Source organism: Bathycoccus prasinos, assembly GCF_002220235.1.
Source record: "Bathycoccus prasinos genomic : Chromosome_11".
In the NCBI taxonomy this organism is placed as follows: Eukaryota; Viridiplantae; Chlorophyta; class Mamiellophyceae; order Mamiellales; family Bathycoccaceae; genus Bathycoccus; species Bathycoccus prasinos.
In genome coordinates, this window is record NC_023998.1 from 15,787 (window position 1) to 32,500 (window position 16,714).

At 46.7% G+C, this 16,714-nt stretch overlaps 9 protein-coding genes across 9 annotated transcripts in view; 5 read left to right on the forward strand and 4 right to left on the reverse strand.

Annotated features, from left to right (window-relative positions):
* Window positions 1-239: 239 nt before the first annotated feature.
* On the forward strand, window positions 240-6,473 carry Bathy11g00090 (predicted protein; the record flags this gene model as incomplete). The annotated part of the gene is made up of 1 exon (XM_007510244.1): window positions 240-6,473. One exon carries the CDS (start codon window positions 240-242, stop codon window positions 6,471-6,473), a length of 6,234 nt encoding a protein of 2,077 aa, XP_007510306.1.
* Window positions 6,474-6,703: 230 nt separating this feature from the next.
* Window positions 6,704-8,530, forward strand: Bathy11g00100 (ribosome-associated GTPase; the record flags this gene model as incomplete). Its single annotated transcript, XM_007510355.1, has 1 exon — window positions 6,704-8,530. One exon carries the CDS (start codon window positions 6,704-6,706, stop codon window positions 8,528-8,530), a length of 1,827 nt encoding a protein of 608 aa, XP_007510417.1.
* Window positions 8,531-8,734: 204 nt separating this feature from the next.
* Window positions 8,735-9,772, reverse strand: Bathy11g00110 (carbohydrate-binding module family 20 protein; the record flags this gene model as incomplete). Its single annotated transcript, XM_007510064.1, has 1 exon — window positions 8,735-9,772. One exon carries the CDS (start codon window positions 9,770-9,772, stop codon window positions 8,735-8,737), a length of 1,038 nt encoding a protein of 345 aa, XP_007510126.1.
* Window positions 9,773-9,963: 191 nt separating this feature from the next.
* Bathy11g00120 (dolichol-phosphate mannosyltransferase) lies at window positions 9,964-10,831 on the forward strand (the record flags this gene model as incomplete). Its single annotated transcript, XM_007510360.1, has 2 exons — window positions 9,964-10,773; window positions 10,814-10,831. The coding sequence occupies 2 exons, from the start codon at window positions 9,964-9,966 to the stop codon at window positions 10,829-10,831; spliced, it is 828 nt and encodes a 275-aa protein (XP_007510422.1).
* Window positions 10,832-10,883: 52 nt separating this feature from the next.
* Bathy11g00130 (cyclopropane-fatty-acyl-phospholipid synthase) lies at window positions 10,884-12,050 on the reverse strand (the record flags this gene model as incomplete). Its single annotated transcript, XM_007510128.1, has 1 exon — window positions 10,884-12,050. One exon carries the CDS (start codon window positions 12,048-12,050, stop codon window positions 10,884-10,886), a length of 1,167 nt encoding a protein of 388 aa, XP_007510190.1.
* Window positions 12,051-12,295: 245 nt separating this feature from the next.
* On the forward strand, window positions 12,296-13,162 carry Bathy11g00140 (conserved hypothetical protein; the record flags this gene model as incomplete). The annotated part of the gene is made up of 1 exon (XM_007510171.1): window positions 12,296-13,162. The coding sequence occupies one exon, from the start codon at window positions 12,296-12,298 to the stop codon at window positions 13,160-13,162; it is 867 nt and encodes a 288-aa protein (XP_007510233.1).
* A 70-nt stretch (window positions 13,163-13,232) lies between these two features.
* On the reverse strand, window positions 13,233-14,306 carry Bathy11g00150 (predicted protein; the record flags this gene model as incomplete). Its single annotated transcript, XM_007510354.1, has 1 exon — window positions 13,233-14,306. One exon carries the CDS (start codon window positions 14,304-14,306, stop codon window positions 13,233-13,235), a length of 1,074 nt encoding a protein of 357 aa, XP_007510416.1.
* A 173-nt stretch (window positions 14,307-14,479) lies between these two features.
* On the reverse strand, window positions 14,480-15,475 carry Bathy11g00160 (predicted protein; the record flags this gene model as incomplete). Its single annotated transcript, XM_007510235.1, has 1 exon — window positions 14,480-15,475. The coding sequence occupies one exon, from the start codon at window positions 15,473-15,475 to the stop codon at window positions 14,480-14,482; it is 996 nt and encodes a 331-aa protein (XP_007510297.1).
* Window positions 15,476-15,734: 259 nt separating this feature from the next.
* Bathy11g00170 (predicted protein) overlaps window positions 15,735-16,714 on the forward strand; it is a gene marked incomplete at both ends in the record, with an annotated part of 2,199 nt that continues 1,219 nt past the window's right edge. Inside the window, one exon of the mRNA XM_007510187.1 lies at window positions 15,735-16,714. This exon is cut by the window's right edge and continues 1,219 nt beyond it. Within this exon, the coding sequence (XP_007510249.1) occupies window positions 15,735-16,714 (980 nt within the window).

The following is a 16,714-nucleotide window of genomic DNA, read 5'->3' on the forward strand; positions in this document are numbered from 1 at the left end:
TGGGAAGGAGTTTCCGAATACACAACCAGGTCGTCCAAATGTGGAAGCGCCGCTCGCTCTTTTGTTGTTGTTGTTGTCGTTGTTGTTTGTGGTAGTACTTCTTACGACGGTGCGGTTTTCTTCTATAATATACACCACGAGGTGGAGGAGGAGGAGGAGAAGAAATAGAAGTAGAAGAAGAAGGAGGAAGTTAAGTGCGCGTGATATTGGCAGAAAGAGAAGCAGCTCTCGCTTTTTTTATGGCGGCTGTGACTTCACTGCTCCATTTTTTTCCTCGCTCTCCAGAAGAAGAAGAAGAAGAAGAACCAAGCATACAATCACGCGACATTGAGAAACATCGCACGCATTCGTTAACGCAAGCAATGAAGAAGCGCGGAAGAAGTGCAGACGGGCGCGAGAAGAACAAAAACGACGAAGATGAAGAGGCGTTTCCTCGCGGGAATTTCGTCGACGATGAAAGAGACGAAGAACACGAAGACGAAGAACACGAAGAAGAACAAAACGAGCGATCTCGTCGCGCTTCACGAACGAAGACAACCACCACTGCGACGGAGCGATTCGCGGCTATATCCAAAGATTCGTCTTTGAGTTTGAAAGGTAGAAAAGCTGGAGGTAAAGGAAGTAGCGGTAAATACATCGAAGCTTTGAAGTGGAAGACGTTACGCAGAGGCGTCAAGTTGCTCGGAATTGTTTCTCACGTATCGAATAAAGGATTAATCGTCTCATTACAGAACGGATTGAAAGGAACGGTGTCGAAATCAGAAGCCTCGGATGCTTTTTATATTACTAACAAGGATAGAGTCAAGAGAAAAAGTAAGAAGAAGCCGTCTTCGTATTCCTCGTCTGAAGAGGAATTCAGTAGTAGCAGCAGCAGCAGCGAGGAAAGTAGCGGAGAGGAAGAGGAAGAGGAAGATGGAGGCAAAAAAGCAAAGATTGGTTTGGAGTCTCTATTTCACGTCGGGCAAATCGTGCGATGCGCGGTTGTAAACCTCGACGAGGGGAAAACCGGTGGGAAACGGATTGAGTTGACTCTGCGTCTCTCGCAAGTGTGCGCGGGATTGGATAAAGAGTGCTTAACTGAAGGCGCGGCGATACCAGCAGTAGTCACTTCCGTGGAAGATCACGGATACATCGTCGAATTCGGTATTGATGGTTCTACCGGTTTTTTGTCGCGCGATAGCGCAGGGGATGAGCACGATTCGCTTCTCACCGGTCAGCTCATAGAAGTTGTCATCGCGTTGACGCCAAAAGCGAAAAAGGATATCAATAACAACAAGAAGAAGAACGGAAGAGGGAGTAAACTTGGCGAGAGTAACGTGTATAAAGTCAGCGCAGACACGAAACGGTGCTCAAGCGCAATTGCGCTCGAAAATAAATCGACGTTGATATCTACAATTCTTCCCGGGATGTTGGTAAAAGCGCGCGTGAAGTCTGTTCTCGAAGATGGCATTTCTGTCTCGTTTATGACGTATTTTTCGGGAACAATTGACTGCTTTCACATCGCAGCCGAAGATACAACATCGTTTAAAGAAGGACAGAAGTTACGTTCGCGCGTGATTTTTGTAGATGCTCAAAATAAACGCGTCGGTTTATCTCTTCAACCGCACTTGCTTGAGGCACGCTCGCCGGCAAGCATTCTTCCATCGACCGGGTCAATCTTCGAAAACGCCATGATAAACCGAGTAGATCCAAATGTCGGAGTATCGCTTCAAATCAGCCAAGGTGGAAAGACTAGAAGCGTCGCTGGATACGCGCACGTTTCGCATCTTTCCGACGATCACGTAGAAAAAATAGAAAAGAAGTACAAAGTAGGAAAACAAGTCAAAGTTCGAGTGATTGGACATCGATTGTTAGACGCCGTCGCCAACGTTAGTTTAAAGAGATCTGTTTTGGAGCAACCCTTCTTCAGTCTGGAAGAGCTAGTTCCTGGGATGATTGTCAAGGGTGAAGTTTTAGCGACAGAACATTTTGGAGCCATCGTAAAACTTGCCGAAGGTGTCAAAGCTCTTTGTCCACCGATTCATGTGTCCGATATCGTCGGACGAACGACGTCATCTAAAGTTACTCCTGGCGCAATCTTGAAGTTTCGAGTCATCAGCGTGGACCGATCCAGACACAGAGCTATCGTTACTCATAAGCGTGCGTTGATAAAGTCGGAATTACCGGTGTTGAAAACGATCGAGGATGCGATTCCTGGACGAACGACGCACGGCATAATTTCAGGCGTTGTCGATTACGGCGTTTTCGTCACACTATATGGAAACTTGAAGGGATTAGCAGGATCGCAAGATCTCGGGTTGGCTGAAGGTCAGAGTATTGCAGACGCCTATGCGGTTGGTCAAGTTATTCGAACGACAATCGTTTCTGCGGATCGAGGAGAAAACAAACTGAGACTTTCGCTAGGCGGCGGCGGCGGCAACGAAGACGACAATGCTGCCGAAGGAGCGGAAGCAACGGTTGGTGCTGCTGCTGCTGCTGCTGCTGCTATCTCTTTGTCGACGGACGCAGTACCAATCGGTAAAGTTTTTGCATCTGCGACTATCACTAAAATAGTCCAAGGCTCGAGCATTATTGAGGTGACTTCGAGTACAGAAGAGGGATCGTTTCAAGGACTCGTCGCGTTTCAGCACCTATCCGATAACCCCGTCACGGCTCTGAGCATGGCATCAACTTTAAAAGTCGGGGAAGTTTTACCTGGAGCTTTCGTGGTTATCGAAAGAAAGCCAAAAAGAGTTGTCATGAGTCGGAAACTTTCGATTATAGAGGCGGTAACAAGTTCAAGTCTACCCGATAGAGCAGATAAGGTAAAGGCTGGAAAGATATATCCAGGGTACGTCGCCTCAACATCGTCGACGGGCGTATTCGTGCGATTTTTAGGTTCTCTCACCGGGTTAGCGCCTCCCTCGCAAATACCTGACGGATGTAACGCCACAGATTCGTTCTTTGTCGGTCAAACTGTACAAGCTATGGTCCTTTCGGTGGATGTTGAATGCGTTCCGCCGCGGCTTTCGCTTTCACTTCGGTTGCAAACAACCGCGCAACCTTTATCAGATGCGCCTTTGATTCGCTCATTCTTTGCGGACCTCGAGTTCTTAGATTTCAAAGTTGCTCAAGATCCCAAGGAGGCAGAGACTTTGTTATCTGAAAAAACAGTACGCATGTTTGAACCTGGATGTGATATCGAAGGCTCGATCAACGAAACGAAGGATTACGGCGTTTTGATCGATATCGATGAAGATGAGAATGCAGTTGGGTTGGTTTCTCCGCATCAAGTGCCGGAAAGCGTAGAAATAGAAGAATTTACCCCCGAGACTCGTTTATCTGGAAGAGTGTTAGACGTTTCTAGACGCGAAGGTGTTATTGATATCGGTAAAGTGAGCGTGGTGACCGAGAAGAATTTATCGAAGAAAAAGAAGAAGAAAGTAAAATCCGCCTCCGCAGCGCTGAAGAAATTGAAAGTAGGTGAGGCAACAGAAGCTATCGTAGAGCTTATTAAAGCTCAGTATGTCATTTTATCTCTTCCAAAGTATTCTGACGCTATTGGATATGCTCCCGTTCACTACTGCAACGTGCGTTTAAACGACGCTTCAGAACGGTTTGAGGTCAATCAGAGAGTGAATGTGGTAATTGCGCAGGTTCCTTCCGCATCTTCTCCTGACGATGTTAAAGGTGACGAGTTCTACAGCAACCGACTTTTACTCACCGTCCCGTACGTGGACACTAATAAATCGAATAGCGGTCCAAAGGTTGGGACTAAATTCCAAGGTGTCGTTTCGGAACTTCAGCCACTCCAAGCGCTTGTTTCGCTTCCAAACAGTAAAAAAGGACGCATTCACATCACCGAGACTGGCGCTTTCGCGAAATCGAAGTTTCCGCTGGAAGAATTATCGCTCGGTTTGACTGTGAACGTTGCTGTTCTTGGCATGGCAGGTGATCGAGGTGGGCTACTAGATCTCACTCTCAGGAGCAGCGCAGACGAAGACAAAGACGACGAAAATGTGAACAAGAATGCAAAGAATGGTAATGACGACTTTGATGCAACAGCATCATTGAAAAGACCAACTCTACAAACGCTCGAAGTGGGTCAATCAATCCATGCGTACGTCATTTCGGTATTGCCAGACGGTGTTAAAGTGTGCATTCGACCGGAAATAACGGCTTTTGTTCCTCTGATTGAGACTGCGAGCTCGATCAAAGAGCTTAAAAAACCACTCGAGAAGAGATTTTCAAAGGGAGAAAAGATTAAAGCAACAATCGTCAACGTCAACGTTTCTAAGAAGCACGTCGACGTTTCTTTCCGGGATCAAAACTCTGTCAGCGTCGGCGCAAAAGTCTTTGGTATCATTTCGCGATTTAATAAAGGTACTTCTATGATGGTGAGGCTTGGCGCACACGTCACGGGACGGGTTTTCTTAACCGACGTATCCGACGAGTTTCAAGAAAAGCCATTTTCCGAAATGAAGGTTGGCAATGTCGTAGAAGTTCGCGTGGTTTCGATGAAATCGAGCGGAGAAGTCGATCTTTCAATGCGACCGTCTTTGTTGAGTAAATCTGGAGAAAAGAAAAAGAACGTGGCGAATCCCGAGATTAACGACGCCAAGAACCTTGAAGTAGGGAAGGAAGTTTCTGGATACGTCAAATCTGTCGGCAAATCTGGATGCTTCGTTGCGCTTTCGCGTAATGTGGACGCGCTGATAAAGCTCACCAACCTCGCGGATGGCTTCGTCGTAAAACCATCGGTTGAATTCCCAACTGGACGATTGATTCGCGGACGCATCTTGTCCGCCGATGCGAAAACAAATCGAGTCGAGATGTCGCTGCGCGCTTCACAATCCGATTCTAAAACGCCAAACAAAGAAGCAGTCGCATCGTTGAAAGTTGGTGATGTGGTCATGGGAACTGTACGTAGCGTGCAATCTTACGGCGTATTTGTCACTTTAGACGAGTCTGGTATCTCTGGTTTATGTCACATTTCAATGTTTGCGGATATGCATGTGAAGGATGATTTGGCCAACCATGTCCGAGCCGGAGAAAGAGTTCGCGCCAAAATTATGAAAGTAGATTACGAGACGAGTAAAGTTTCTCTTGGCATCAAAGCTTCTGTTTTTGGAGACGACGATGACGACATTGATAACGGTGCACAACGCGAGGGTGATTCAGAAGACGAAGATGAAATGCACGATGATCTTTTACTTTCTGACGACGATGACGAAGACACTACTAATAATAAAGCTGCTAAAATGGACTTGGACGAGCCAGAAGAGGAGGTTGAGAATTTATCCGAGAAAGAGGAAGGCAGGGCAGAAGAATCTGAAAGCGACGAGGAGAACAATGAGGATGATGACGACGACGAAGACGAAGACGAAGACGAAGACGATGACGATGATGGCGAAGACAACGAAGACGAAAATGACGACAACAACACCGCGACTGAGAAGGAAGAAGATGTTGATTTCGCCTGGGACGAGGAGGAGAAGGAACAAAAACAAAAACTCAACGCGATGAAACGAAGTCGAGAGGAATCCACTCATCTCGAGGAGGGAGAAAATGCCAATAAACTTTCGAAACGCGCGAAGCGTCGCAAAGCTCGTGAGGTTGAGATGGAAATCTTGAGACAAGAGCAACAGTTGCGCGACGAAGGTCGTCTTCCTGAAAGTGCGTCCGAGTACGAAAAGTTGATCTTAGCGTCACCGCTTTCCTCCTTTCTTTGGATTCAATACGTCGCGTTCCAAGTGAGCGTCGGTGCGTACGAGGACGCGCGAGCAGTCGCTGAACGCGCATTAGAGGCAATTCCGGCGCAAGAAGAAGACGAGCGAATGAACATTTGGATCGCTTATTTGAATTTAGAGAACTCGCACGGGTTGCCGAATCCAAAAGAGGCTGTCTCGAGACTATTCAAGCGCGCCGTGAATTTAGCCGATCCAAAGAAACTGTACCTCGTCTTGGTAGACATGTACACGCGCGCGGAACAAATAGAAATTCTTGAAGAAACGCTTAAATTGATCGTGAAGAAGTTTCGCTCGAGTTGTAAAGTATGGCTGACGTACATTCGTCACGTTACGCTCAAAGGCGATGCGGAAGGTTCTAGAAAACTGCTCGACCGCGCGACGACTTCTTTACCAAAACGCAAACACATCAAACTTTTAGTCAAAGTTGCTTTGTTGGAGATGAAAGAAGGAGACCCCGAGCGCGGACGCACAATGTTCGAAGGTATTCTGCGCAATTATCCGAAGAGAACGGACATTTGGTCCGTATATATCGATCAAGAGATTAAGCAAAACATCCCGGAAAGGATTCGAGCTTTGTTTGAACGCGCCACGCACTTGGAGCTGAACGCGCGAAGCATGAAATTTTTGTTCAAGAGGTACTTAGAGTACGAGAGGTCTCATGGGAACACGGAACGAATGACGTACGTGAAGGCGAGAGCGATGGAGTACGTCGAGAGGACGCTGAATAATAATAACGATGAATAAGAAGAAAAGAATGCTCTCACTACCTCCATACCACGGTACCAGCAAACCTTACGCTCGTTTTTTTGTGCTTGGCAAGTCATAGTTGAGTTGTAATAAAACTCGTTGTGCTTGGAAATTTGCTTCATTTCCTGCTCTCTCTCTCTCTTCCGTCTCCCTCTCCTTTTCTAATTTGCATGTTCTGCGTCGAAGCGTCGCTCATTGCGACGACAACGACAACGAATCGGTACAAAATGCCTTCATCGCTCCTTCGTTCGCTACGTCGCGGATATCGCGTCGGTGGTTGTTTCAGTGGAAGAGGAGAAAACGTTCATAGTGTTGTACCTAAAAATTCTGCAACGTCGGCGCTTTTGCTTCTTCTCGACTCAAATTGTCGAGGACAACAAAAAAGGTGTATGAACCGAAGAACGACGATAGCTGCGGCGTCATCGACGCTCGACGCCGACCGTGAAGGCAAAGAAGGAGACGAAGTTCAACGCGGTAAGCAGCCGTCTGTTGGCCGTCCTCGGGAGAATAAAAATAATAGCACTAACAACAACAACAACAACACCGAGAGCGTGTTTGGGACCGTCGTGACTGCGCAAGCCAACTACTTCCGAGTCGTCGTGAACCGACGACAGATTCCTTCGAAAGAGTTGAACCGCGTGCGCGAACAGTTCGACGCCGCGCGAAAAAGAGCCGAGGAGGCGAAAGCGATGCACGACGTGGAACTTTTGGGCGAGAAACTCCGGAAAATTATCGATATCAACGAAGAAGAAGGAGGAGGAGGAGAAGAAGAAGAAGAAGAAGGAAAAGAAGACAACGTCGAGTTGTTGTGTAACTGTCGAGCGCTTTTGAAAAAGATGAAGCAAAAAGTTTTAGTCGGCGATATCGTCACTTTAGACGCTGAAAAATCTGGGATCGATTGGGTGCAAGGTTCTGGAACGATTTACGACATCGAGAAGAGGAAGAACGAAGGCGGAAACAACTTAGCGATCGCGAACGTCGACGTGACGCTGTTGACGTTTTCGTTGTCGCAGCCGCCGTTGGAAGAGAAGCAGTTGACGCGTTTTTTAGTCGCATTTGAATACGCGCGCGTGCCGTTTCATTTGGTATTCAACAAAAAAGATTTGATAGAGGAAGAGAGAGTAGAAGAATGGCGAGAGAAGATGCGAAGGTGGGGATACGATCCGAAGTTTGTCTCCGTCGCGACTGGGGATGGTATCGATGAGATCGTGAAAGTTATAGGAAGCGGGAAGACCGTCGCCTTGGCTGGACCTTCGGGGGTTGGGAAATCGAGTTTGATAAATCGCCTTCGCGCGACGAGCGCTTTGGAATCGGCGCTTTCAGTCGAAAAGAGACAACAAAACGATTACGATGAAGATAGAAATAGGAAGGATTCATCCGAAGAAGGCGAGGAGGGGAAGATTACTTTTGTGACGGATTTGGACGTAGAAGGCGGCGGCGGCGGGAAACTAAAGAAAGGCTCGAGATCGGTGGAAAACGAAAAAGCGCGAGAGATTTTAGAATCGGCAGATTTGCAATCGGTGAAACAAGTATCGGCTCGAAGTGGGAGAGGAAAACACACGACTCGACACGTTAGTTTACTTCGCATGAAAGGTGGTAATTTACTCGCCGATACGCCCGGGTTTGGGTATCCGTCTTTAGAGAGTATGGTTGTTAAAGATGTGGCGCTCTGCTTCCCGGAGATTCGAGACGCGATTCAGCGAGCCAAGGAAGAGCGAGATGCACGATGCGCTTTTACCGATTGTACGCACGTCCACGAGCCAGGATGTGTAGTTGGTGATTCAAATTGGACTCAAGAACGATTAGATTTATACATGGAGTTGTTAGAAGAAGTGAAGAAACTTGCGGTAAAAGAGAAAGAGGCGGCGTATAAAAGAGAGACGCACGTGCGAATGAAACAAGCTGCCGGAGGGGCAGATAGAGTAGAGGCAAAACTAGAAACAAAAAGCCATCGAAGGGTAAACAGAAGGACCCATCGCATGGCCACGCGAGACGAGCTTTTAATGAACGAGGAGGAGGAAGAGGAAATAGACGAGGAATTAAACGAGAAATGAAACGAGGAATAAAAAATTTTCTTTATTCGCGCGGGGCCATCAACGATCAAAGGAAGAGTTGTCACGTTTTATTTTTCAATATAACACAATGAAAGGCTAAACTTCTCAATACCTGTGCTTGATGTCAGGAATGATAGTATTATTCGATTTACCGCGCCGGTAAATGCAAATTTTGAATATGGTGTATAATATTATGCGTTGTTGTTATCGCGAAGACCAGAAGCCTGACTTTTTCTCCTCCTCTTCCTTGCTGCTAGTGTCGTTGTTTGTGGTGGTGGTGGTGGTCGTCGTCGTATCGACGTCGTACGAGCGTCCGTCCCCGATCGCTCGGGCCAGTTGCATCTGCGCCGATGCCAACTCTTCTCTCGCGATTAATAACTCTTCCAACGCGGACTTTGTCATTTGTTGTTGCTTCGATAACTCCTTCGCGTACAAAACCTTCTCCTTTTGCGTCTCGATCAACTTGGCGGCCAACAACGTTTGGTTCGTTCTCGTCAACTGCGTCGGGCCTCCGTTGAAGCAGTCCTCGACTAAATACGTCGCGTTTTTCGGTAAATCGTTCGCTTCTGGCAACACGAGCAAGTTGTTCGCCCCTTCTTGCCACCTCGTCCCAAATATCGAACGCACGAGATATTTGTAGAAAAAAATTCCACCCGGTTGCAAATCCACCTCGCAACTCCAATGTCCGCCTTCTTTGTAGTGCATTGGGATTGCTTTCGCTTCGTCCCAAGCGCCTAACTTCTTGTGAGAACCTAACACGAACAAATTCTCACCCCATTTCGTATCGTATTGAACGCTAAAGTTCACCGGGGTCGATTTTGTTCGAGAACCAATCATATCCAACGCGTCTTTGGAGTACGGGTCGACTTTTAAAATGCTCTGATCGATGGAAATGACGTTGTTATTCACGCTCGAGGAGGACGTTAACTTTTGATCAGTCGCGGAAATAGACTTCAACGCGTTCATTTTCCCTTCCGAGGAGACCATTTTCATGAATTGATCTTTATTGTCATCGTAGTCTTGCGTCGAAGCGTTGATTTTCAAATCTCCTCTCCTCGTTCTTCTCGACGGAAAGGTGGATTGATTTGAACGAGGAGGACGACTGGGAGCCACAGAAATTTTGTTCGAAGAAGGAGAAAACGTCCTCGTTCTCGTCGTCGTCGTCGTCGTTCTCGTCGTCGTCGTTTTCATGAGGACAGAAGAAGATGAAGAGCACGCAATGTGTCGAGGACAGGTGGTCATTTTGATTTTCTCGCGTGCGGAGTGCGCGTGTTTTTGGAGAGGGACGAACGAACGAGAGGCCTAGAGAAGACCGCTGATGGATTTTTTCGTCTCTCAATCTTCTTCAAAACTCTTCCGTCTTTTCAAAATTTTGGCGGGAAAAAAATTTTGCTGCAAAAAAGGCAGGTGACAAGGAAACAAACGAGAGAAACATGACGAGGACAACAACGAGGAAACCAAACGGCGGCGGCGATACTGTGAAATATTCAATCATCGTTCCGACGTACAACGAACAGCTAAACATCGCCATGCTTCTCGCCCTCATCGTCGAAGCGATGGAGGAGGGAACAAAAAGGAAGGAAGGAAGAAAAATATCCCCGTCGTCGTCAACTCCGTCGTACGAAGTCATCGTCGTGGACGACAACTCGCAAGACCAAACGCAACAAACCATTCAAAAGTTACAAAAGATTGAAAAATATCGGGACGTTTTGCGTCTGAAACCGAGGAAAGGGAAATTAGGTTTAGGATCGGCATATATTCACGGTTTACAGTTTGCGAGAGGTGAGTTTGTGATTCTCATGGATGCGGATTTGTCGCACAATCCGAAAGCGATTCCTGAATTTATACGAAAACAAGAGGAGGGAGACTACGACGTCGTCACCGGGACGAGATATTTAGCGTCGTCGTCGTCGTCATTATCAATATCATCTAGAATAACGAATAGCAGTAGCAGTACTAAATCAAGTCGTAAAAGCAAAATCAAAGAGCAGGAGTGCGGAGTGTACGGTTGGGATACGAGGAGAAAGTTGACTTCCCGAGTCGCAAACTATTTAGCGCACGTGTTGTTGAACCCGGGCGTGTCCGATTTGACTGGATCTTTCCGATTGTACCGGAAAACGACTTTTCAGGCGCTTGTGAGCTCGATGCAGTCCGTGGGGTACGTTTTCCAGATGGAAATTATAGTTCGAGCGAAAAGAGGAGGCTTTAAAGTTGCCGAAGTCCCGATTTCTTTCGTGGACAGAGTGTACGGAAGTTCCAAGTTAGGCGCGAGCGAAATCATAGGATACCTCAAAGGATTAGTCAGTTTGTTTATGAGAGTTTAGTTTAAAATGTCGCCGCTAACACAGCGCTATTAACACTTTTCAAATAAATAGTGGCTGACGAACCATTCGTTCCCGTCTGAATAGTTGAACAACTCCGAACACGACAGGAAAAACAGTCTCCAATACACGTACCATTTCGTCGTTAGATCTTTACCGTACGTTTGAGCGATAATTGGTTCGACTGCTTTTCTGTTCGTATCAAATTTTCTCAACCAGTCCTCGCACGTCTTACTGTAGTGCTTACCGTTTACTCGCCACTGCGTTTTCAAATGCAACTTATTCGTCGTGAAATACGCAAACATGCGTTCGCTCGGCATCGTTCCGCCGGAAAAGAAATATTTACTCATCCAATCCGACTCGTTCTCGGCGATAAAGTGGAACGGATACGTTTTGTGCGCGAAAATGTGTAAAAACATCTTCGCTTCTCCGCCGGATTTCAGCCACTGTTCGCATCGACCAAACAACACCTCGTAATTCTTCATGTGCTCAAAACATTCTATGGATACGATTCTATCGTACGAATTTTTCCCTAAAGGTGGCTTGAAAACGTTCAAATCTTGCGTAATGATTTGCAAGTTTGTTAAGTTTCTCTCTCGAGCGCGCAAGTCGATGAACTCTTTCTGCGTCTTACTATTTGACACGGCGGTTATTCGCGAGTTTGGATATTTTTCCGCCAAGAAGAGCGATAAAGAACCCCATCCGCAACCTAACTCTAAAACCTCCTGACCGTCTTTAAACTCGCCCCGTTCGCAATAAAGCTCCATCATCTTCACCTCGGCTTCGTTTAAAGTCCTCCTCGACGTCGACGACAACTCGTACAAACAGCAACTATATTTGAGCTTTGAGCCGAGACAGTGCAAATACAACTCCGTCGGGACTTCGTAGTGTTGCTCGTTCGCTAAATTCGTCTCTACCGCCACGGCTTTGGTTTTTAATCCTCGGATGAAATCCATTTCATACTGCAACTCATCTTCGTTCGATTTAAAGCGTCCTAAACATTTCGTTCGCAAGTTGTACCGAATGCCGGCCCGAAGAATGAAGTCGGGAACCAAATTCTTCTCGACCAAGTATTCGAGAAAGATGCGATAGAAGATTTGAAACAGAGCGAGACGGAGCGAATGAAGGACGGAGATGGTGGCGCTTTTTTTCGTCCCCGTTGTTGTTGTTGTTGTTGTTGTTGTTGTTGTTGTTGCCATCGCAGAGAGAAAGAGAGAGAGTGCGTGTGAGAAAGAGAAACAAGTGCGGGGAATATTTATTCAGACAGAGAGACGAAAAAGAGAAAAAGGCACCCTTGCAAAAACAACAAAAACCAAAAAGGCACACAAAAACTCTTCCCCTTTCCCTCCCCGCCTCTTTGTTCTCTCTTTCGTTCTCTCTTTTGTCTTTCCGAAGTTAACGAACGCGAACGAACCGAAGTCAACGAACGAAAAGAAGAATAAGAATGAGGGAAGCAGCGTGGCAAAATCGAATCGACGAGTTGGAACAGCTTTTAAGAGAAGCGGAAGAGAAAGTGAACGAACGAGATGCAATTTTTTTAGAAGGAGTACCCACGACGACGACGACGACGACGACGAGAAAGGAGGAGAGGAAAAGAGCGCAAGAAAGTGGGCGTTATAGAAGCAGCAATAGGAGTAGCAGCAGTAGTATTAGTAGTAGTAACGATGGTAAAAACAACAACAACAGACTAACGGCCGAAGGTCGGCGAAAACTCACCACGTTTGCAGCTAAGTTGAGCGAGTTGTCCTCTGCATCATCAACAACAGCAACAGCAAGTGGCGAAGATGTTACGACCGCGATGGTAATAAGAAGCAGAAGTGCGACGATTGAGCAGTTGCGAGTGCGTGGCGAAGCTACGTTACTCAAGTTAAAAGCTACGCCAGGTTCAATTGCGCGAGCGGCGACGACGACAACGACGATAAAGAGCAGAGCGTCCGTTTTACAGCCGAACGAAGAGGAAGAAGAAGAAGCGACGACGCTCTTGCAGTTTCAGCACCAATTGTTGCGAGAACAGGACGAAGAGTTGACGGATTTGTCTAACCACGTCACGAGAACGAAACATATAGCCATAGCAGTCGGTGAGGAGTTAGATTTACACACGCGCTTATTGGATGACTTTGACGACGACGTCGAACACACGGCTGGAAATTTAAAGAGAATAGCATCCTCGGCGCGACGATTGTTTGAACGCATCGGTAAGAGCAACTTCTCGCTCGGGTGTTGTTTAGCCGCGCTCGTTTTCATGCTAATCGTTCTCATCGCGTTGTCCATCTTGAAAGTCGAAGGCAAATTTCATCCAATATTTACTTAGAAGAGGGGGAGTCTCAGAGCTAGCGACTGGTGAAGGAGGCATGTCACTTTTAAATTTTAGTGTATTTCTATTAATCAGATAATTCGCCGTAATCGGTGAAACCATCTACTACTGCTTTATCTACATTGATCGGTATCTTTGATGCCGTCATCGTCTTCGGCGCTTCTGCTAATTTTTCCTTTGCCGCTGCTGCAATTTTGCGACGCGGTACGCTGCGTTCGATTGTTTGCTTCCAGTCGTTCATTTCGAGCTGCGTGACTAAAATTTCAAAGCACTGGTTCACGGTTAACACAGAGGAACTCTTCATTTGAGGAAAGTCGTTTATAGGAAGCCTCGCGTGTCGAATCCCAAGCGCTTCGGCTTTGTTTAACGTTTTCATCTTGTGTCTATTTCGATCGATGAACCCGCCTATGATGTATATATCGTTTTCGTTGAGAGTTGAAATTTCAAACGGCGAGTCGGCGGTAAGATAGACTAAATCCTTTTTGCGTTTGAAGAATATACTCGCTTCGTTGTCAGTCATCCCTCGTCGTTCAATTTCAAACGGAAGAGAGTTATCGTGCGTATAAATTCCTTGCCAGTTTTCAAAACCGTCAATCTTCTCTCGCAAATCGCGAGAAGTACCTTTTCCGTTCATACTCGTCAAGTGTAATCGCGTCGATATCTTTGCTTTCTTATTCACCGCGTAACAAATTCGCATCTGCTTCACCATCGACTGCTTTTCCGCCGGTGTCATGATGTCGTCAAAATCTAAATCGATAACTATGTTCTGTTTCGCCTTTGCAAACTTCTCCTTCATCTCTTTCTCCTTCTTTTGTACTTCTTTTAGCTTTTCGTTCTTCTTTCGAAAGGCTTCTTTCCGCCACGCTTCTCGCTCGTCTGTGGACATGTTCAATAACATTTCGTTAATCTCTCCTTTTCTTTTTAATCTGTTTGACTTTCGTTCCGTCTTTTCCTTCTCCTTTCGCGAAAGTTTTTCCGCTCTGTTAAAAAGCATTCGCTTCATCTTCTTTCGTTGCCGATGGGAGAGGAGCGCGAACGCCTCCCCTTCTTTATCTCTTTCATCTTTTTTATCTTCATTTTCCTTCTCTCGTTGTTTTTCCGGCACCGCTGATGCCGTCGATGGCATCGATTCTGTCTCCATCGTCAACGTCTTCTTCTTCTTCGCGACTATGGGATGATTGATGTGGACGATTTTGATGCGGCTGAAAAATATATAACGACCTCTCCCGCAACACCCAGACGATTATATCGATACCGATGATGTGATAACGTGACATGGTACTAGAAATAGATTTTAAATTAACACTACGGGTACTAACAAAACTTCCACCTATTCTCGCAATTGACGCACGTGACAAACGTGGTCATCGGTTCATCCGCCGACCTCGTTTGCAACTGATAGAAAGTACACGCTCTTTGTCCGCATTTGCCGCACTTGAACGCCGTCGTTGAAGCCTCTTTCCTTTGGCCCCTCACGGCTTCTGCTTCTGCGTGCTCTCGAATAGACTGATTCGCCGCGCGTCGTTCGTCTGAACCTAACTCTTCGCTCGATAAATCGATCAAAGTTGTCGCGTCAATCTCTCTCTTTGCAATCGCTCTCCTCAAATCTGGATTTTTGGGATCCTTCATGTTGAACGCCAGTTGTCGCAACTTTGCTTTGTACTCTTTTCCTAAGTCTTTCCATTTTTCACTCATGGCGTCTTCAACTTCTTCAACAATTCGCGCCAGAGAAGTTACGGAGATATCTTCGCAGTTCCCTTCGCAATGCGCTAAGGCTAAGCCGTACGCGATGACGTCGCGGGAACGATCACGAGTCGCGTTGTTCGTTTGCTCTATTTTACTTGCGATGGTGCGTTGCACTTGCTCGAGCGCACTCTTTTCGTCATTTTCTGTAGTCGTGTTTCTTCCCTCCTCCACCTTCTCCTCCCCTTTTTCCTTCTTCTTTTCTTCTATGTTTTCGTCGCTTTTAGGGGCCGTCGTCGTCGTCGTCGTCGTCTCCGTCGTTGTTTTAGTAGTTTTCTTCTGAGGCGGCGTTTTAGAATCAGTGCCGTTGCTGCTCTTCGAGACAATAATCTTCGTCCACGCGTCTTTGCATTCCTTCGCTTTCCTTTTCACCAATTCGCTCTTTGCCTTTTTCCGTAAAGCGCTGATTGATTTCCCACACGCCGCAAACTTTGCGCTCGTGAAATCGAACGCCTCGATCGGCGTCGACTCCAATTGCGTTAAAATGTCCACCGCTCTTTCCTCGTTTTCGTTCTCGTCTTCGTTGACTGCCTTTTGGACTAAACCGACGAGTTCCTCGATGTTCATCTTCTCTTCTCTTCTCTTCTCTTCGCCGCCGCTGAAGTGATTGTATTTGATATTCGTTATAAACGACGTTTTGTGTGCGGTTTTGAGGAGAAAAGAAAATTATTTCATCACATTCCTCAACAAAACAATACACTCTTTCTCTCTCTCTCTCTCTCACACACACACACACTTCAGAGAGAGAGAGAGAAAGAGAAACCGCCGCGTGCGCTCTTCGTATTCTTTGTTATCAAAATTCTTCTTATTCTTCTTCGTCTTCTCCATGCTTTCTTCTATACAGATAGTCTCGAAAGAAGACGCAGACGTTGAAAGAAGAAAAATCTCCAAGAAGGAGAAGAAGAAGAAGAAGAAGAAGAACAAAGAGAAAGAGAAGAAGAAGAGGAACAAAGAGAAGAAGAAGGTGAAGGAGGATGACGACGACGACGACGACGACGACGATGACGACGAAAGCGCGGACTCAGAAGACTCGGACGAAGGCGAAGTAAAACGTGTTTCTGGAAATTTGCAGTCGTCTACGAAAGGAGTTTTTGAAAACAAAACAGCGGATGCACTTTTATCGTCCAGAGAAGTAGAAAAGGAAGAAGACAAAGATGGCTTCTTAGCTAAAGCTCTTCTCTCTTCGGACGTGACTGAAAAAGACACCAAGAGCAAGACTCAAATCGAGCGAGAACGCGAGGAAGAGCGCGTTCGAGAAGTGTGCGCTTCGCGCGAGTTGGCAGGAAAAAGTGCGCGAGACGATGGAGAACCGGTTGGGGTCGGCGACGGCGGCGCTAGTTGGCGATTGAAAGCGTTGAGAAGAGCGAAAGAGAGGGCGGTAAAAGAGGGCCGAAATCTCGAGGAAGAAGTACAAAATCGTTTCGGGTCCGTTCGTCAACTCGTATCAGGGATAGGAGGAAAAGCTGCGCACGGCAGGTCACACTTGCACGCAAAGTATGAAAGAAAAGGGGCGGATGGCAGAAGAGGAGGAGTGAAGAGGATCCACGACGACGACGACGACGACGATGCGCTCATTAAATCTTCGCTTCGAGAGGCTAGCACTCATCATAATCGAGCCGCTGATGAGAGCAAGAATATGCCAGTATCATTCAACGCTTTCTCCTCGGACGGTTCCTTTATGGACTCCTTTGACGAACAGAAACGACACCAACAAAAAGAACAAAAACAAAACCAACAACAGGAGGAACGAAAACCATCACGAGAAGTAGAGGGAAACACGAGTGCGTATACCAACACGGACGATGT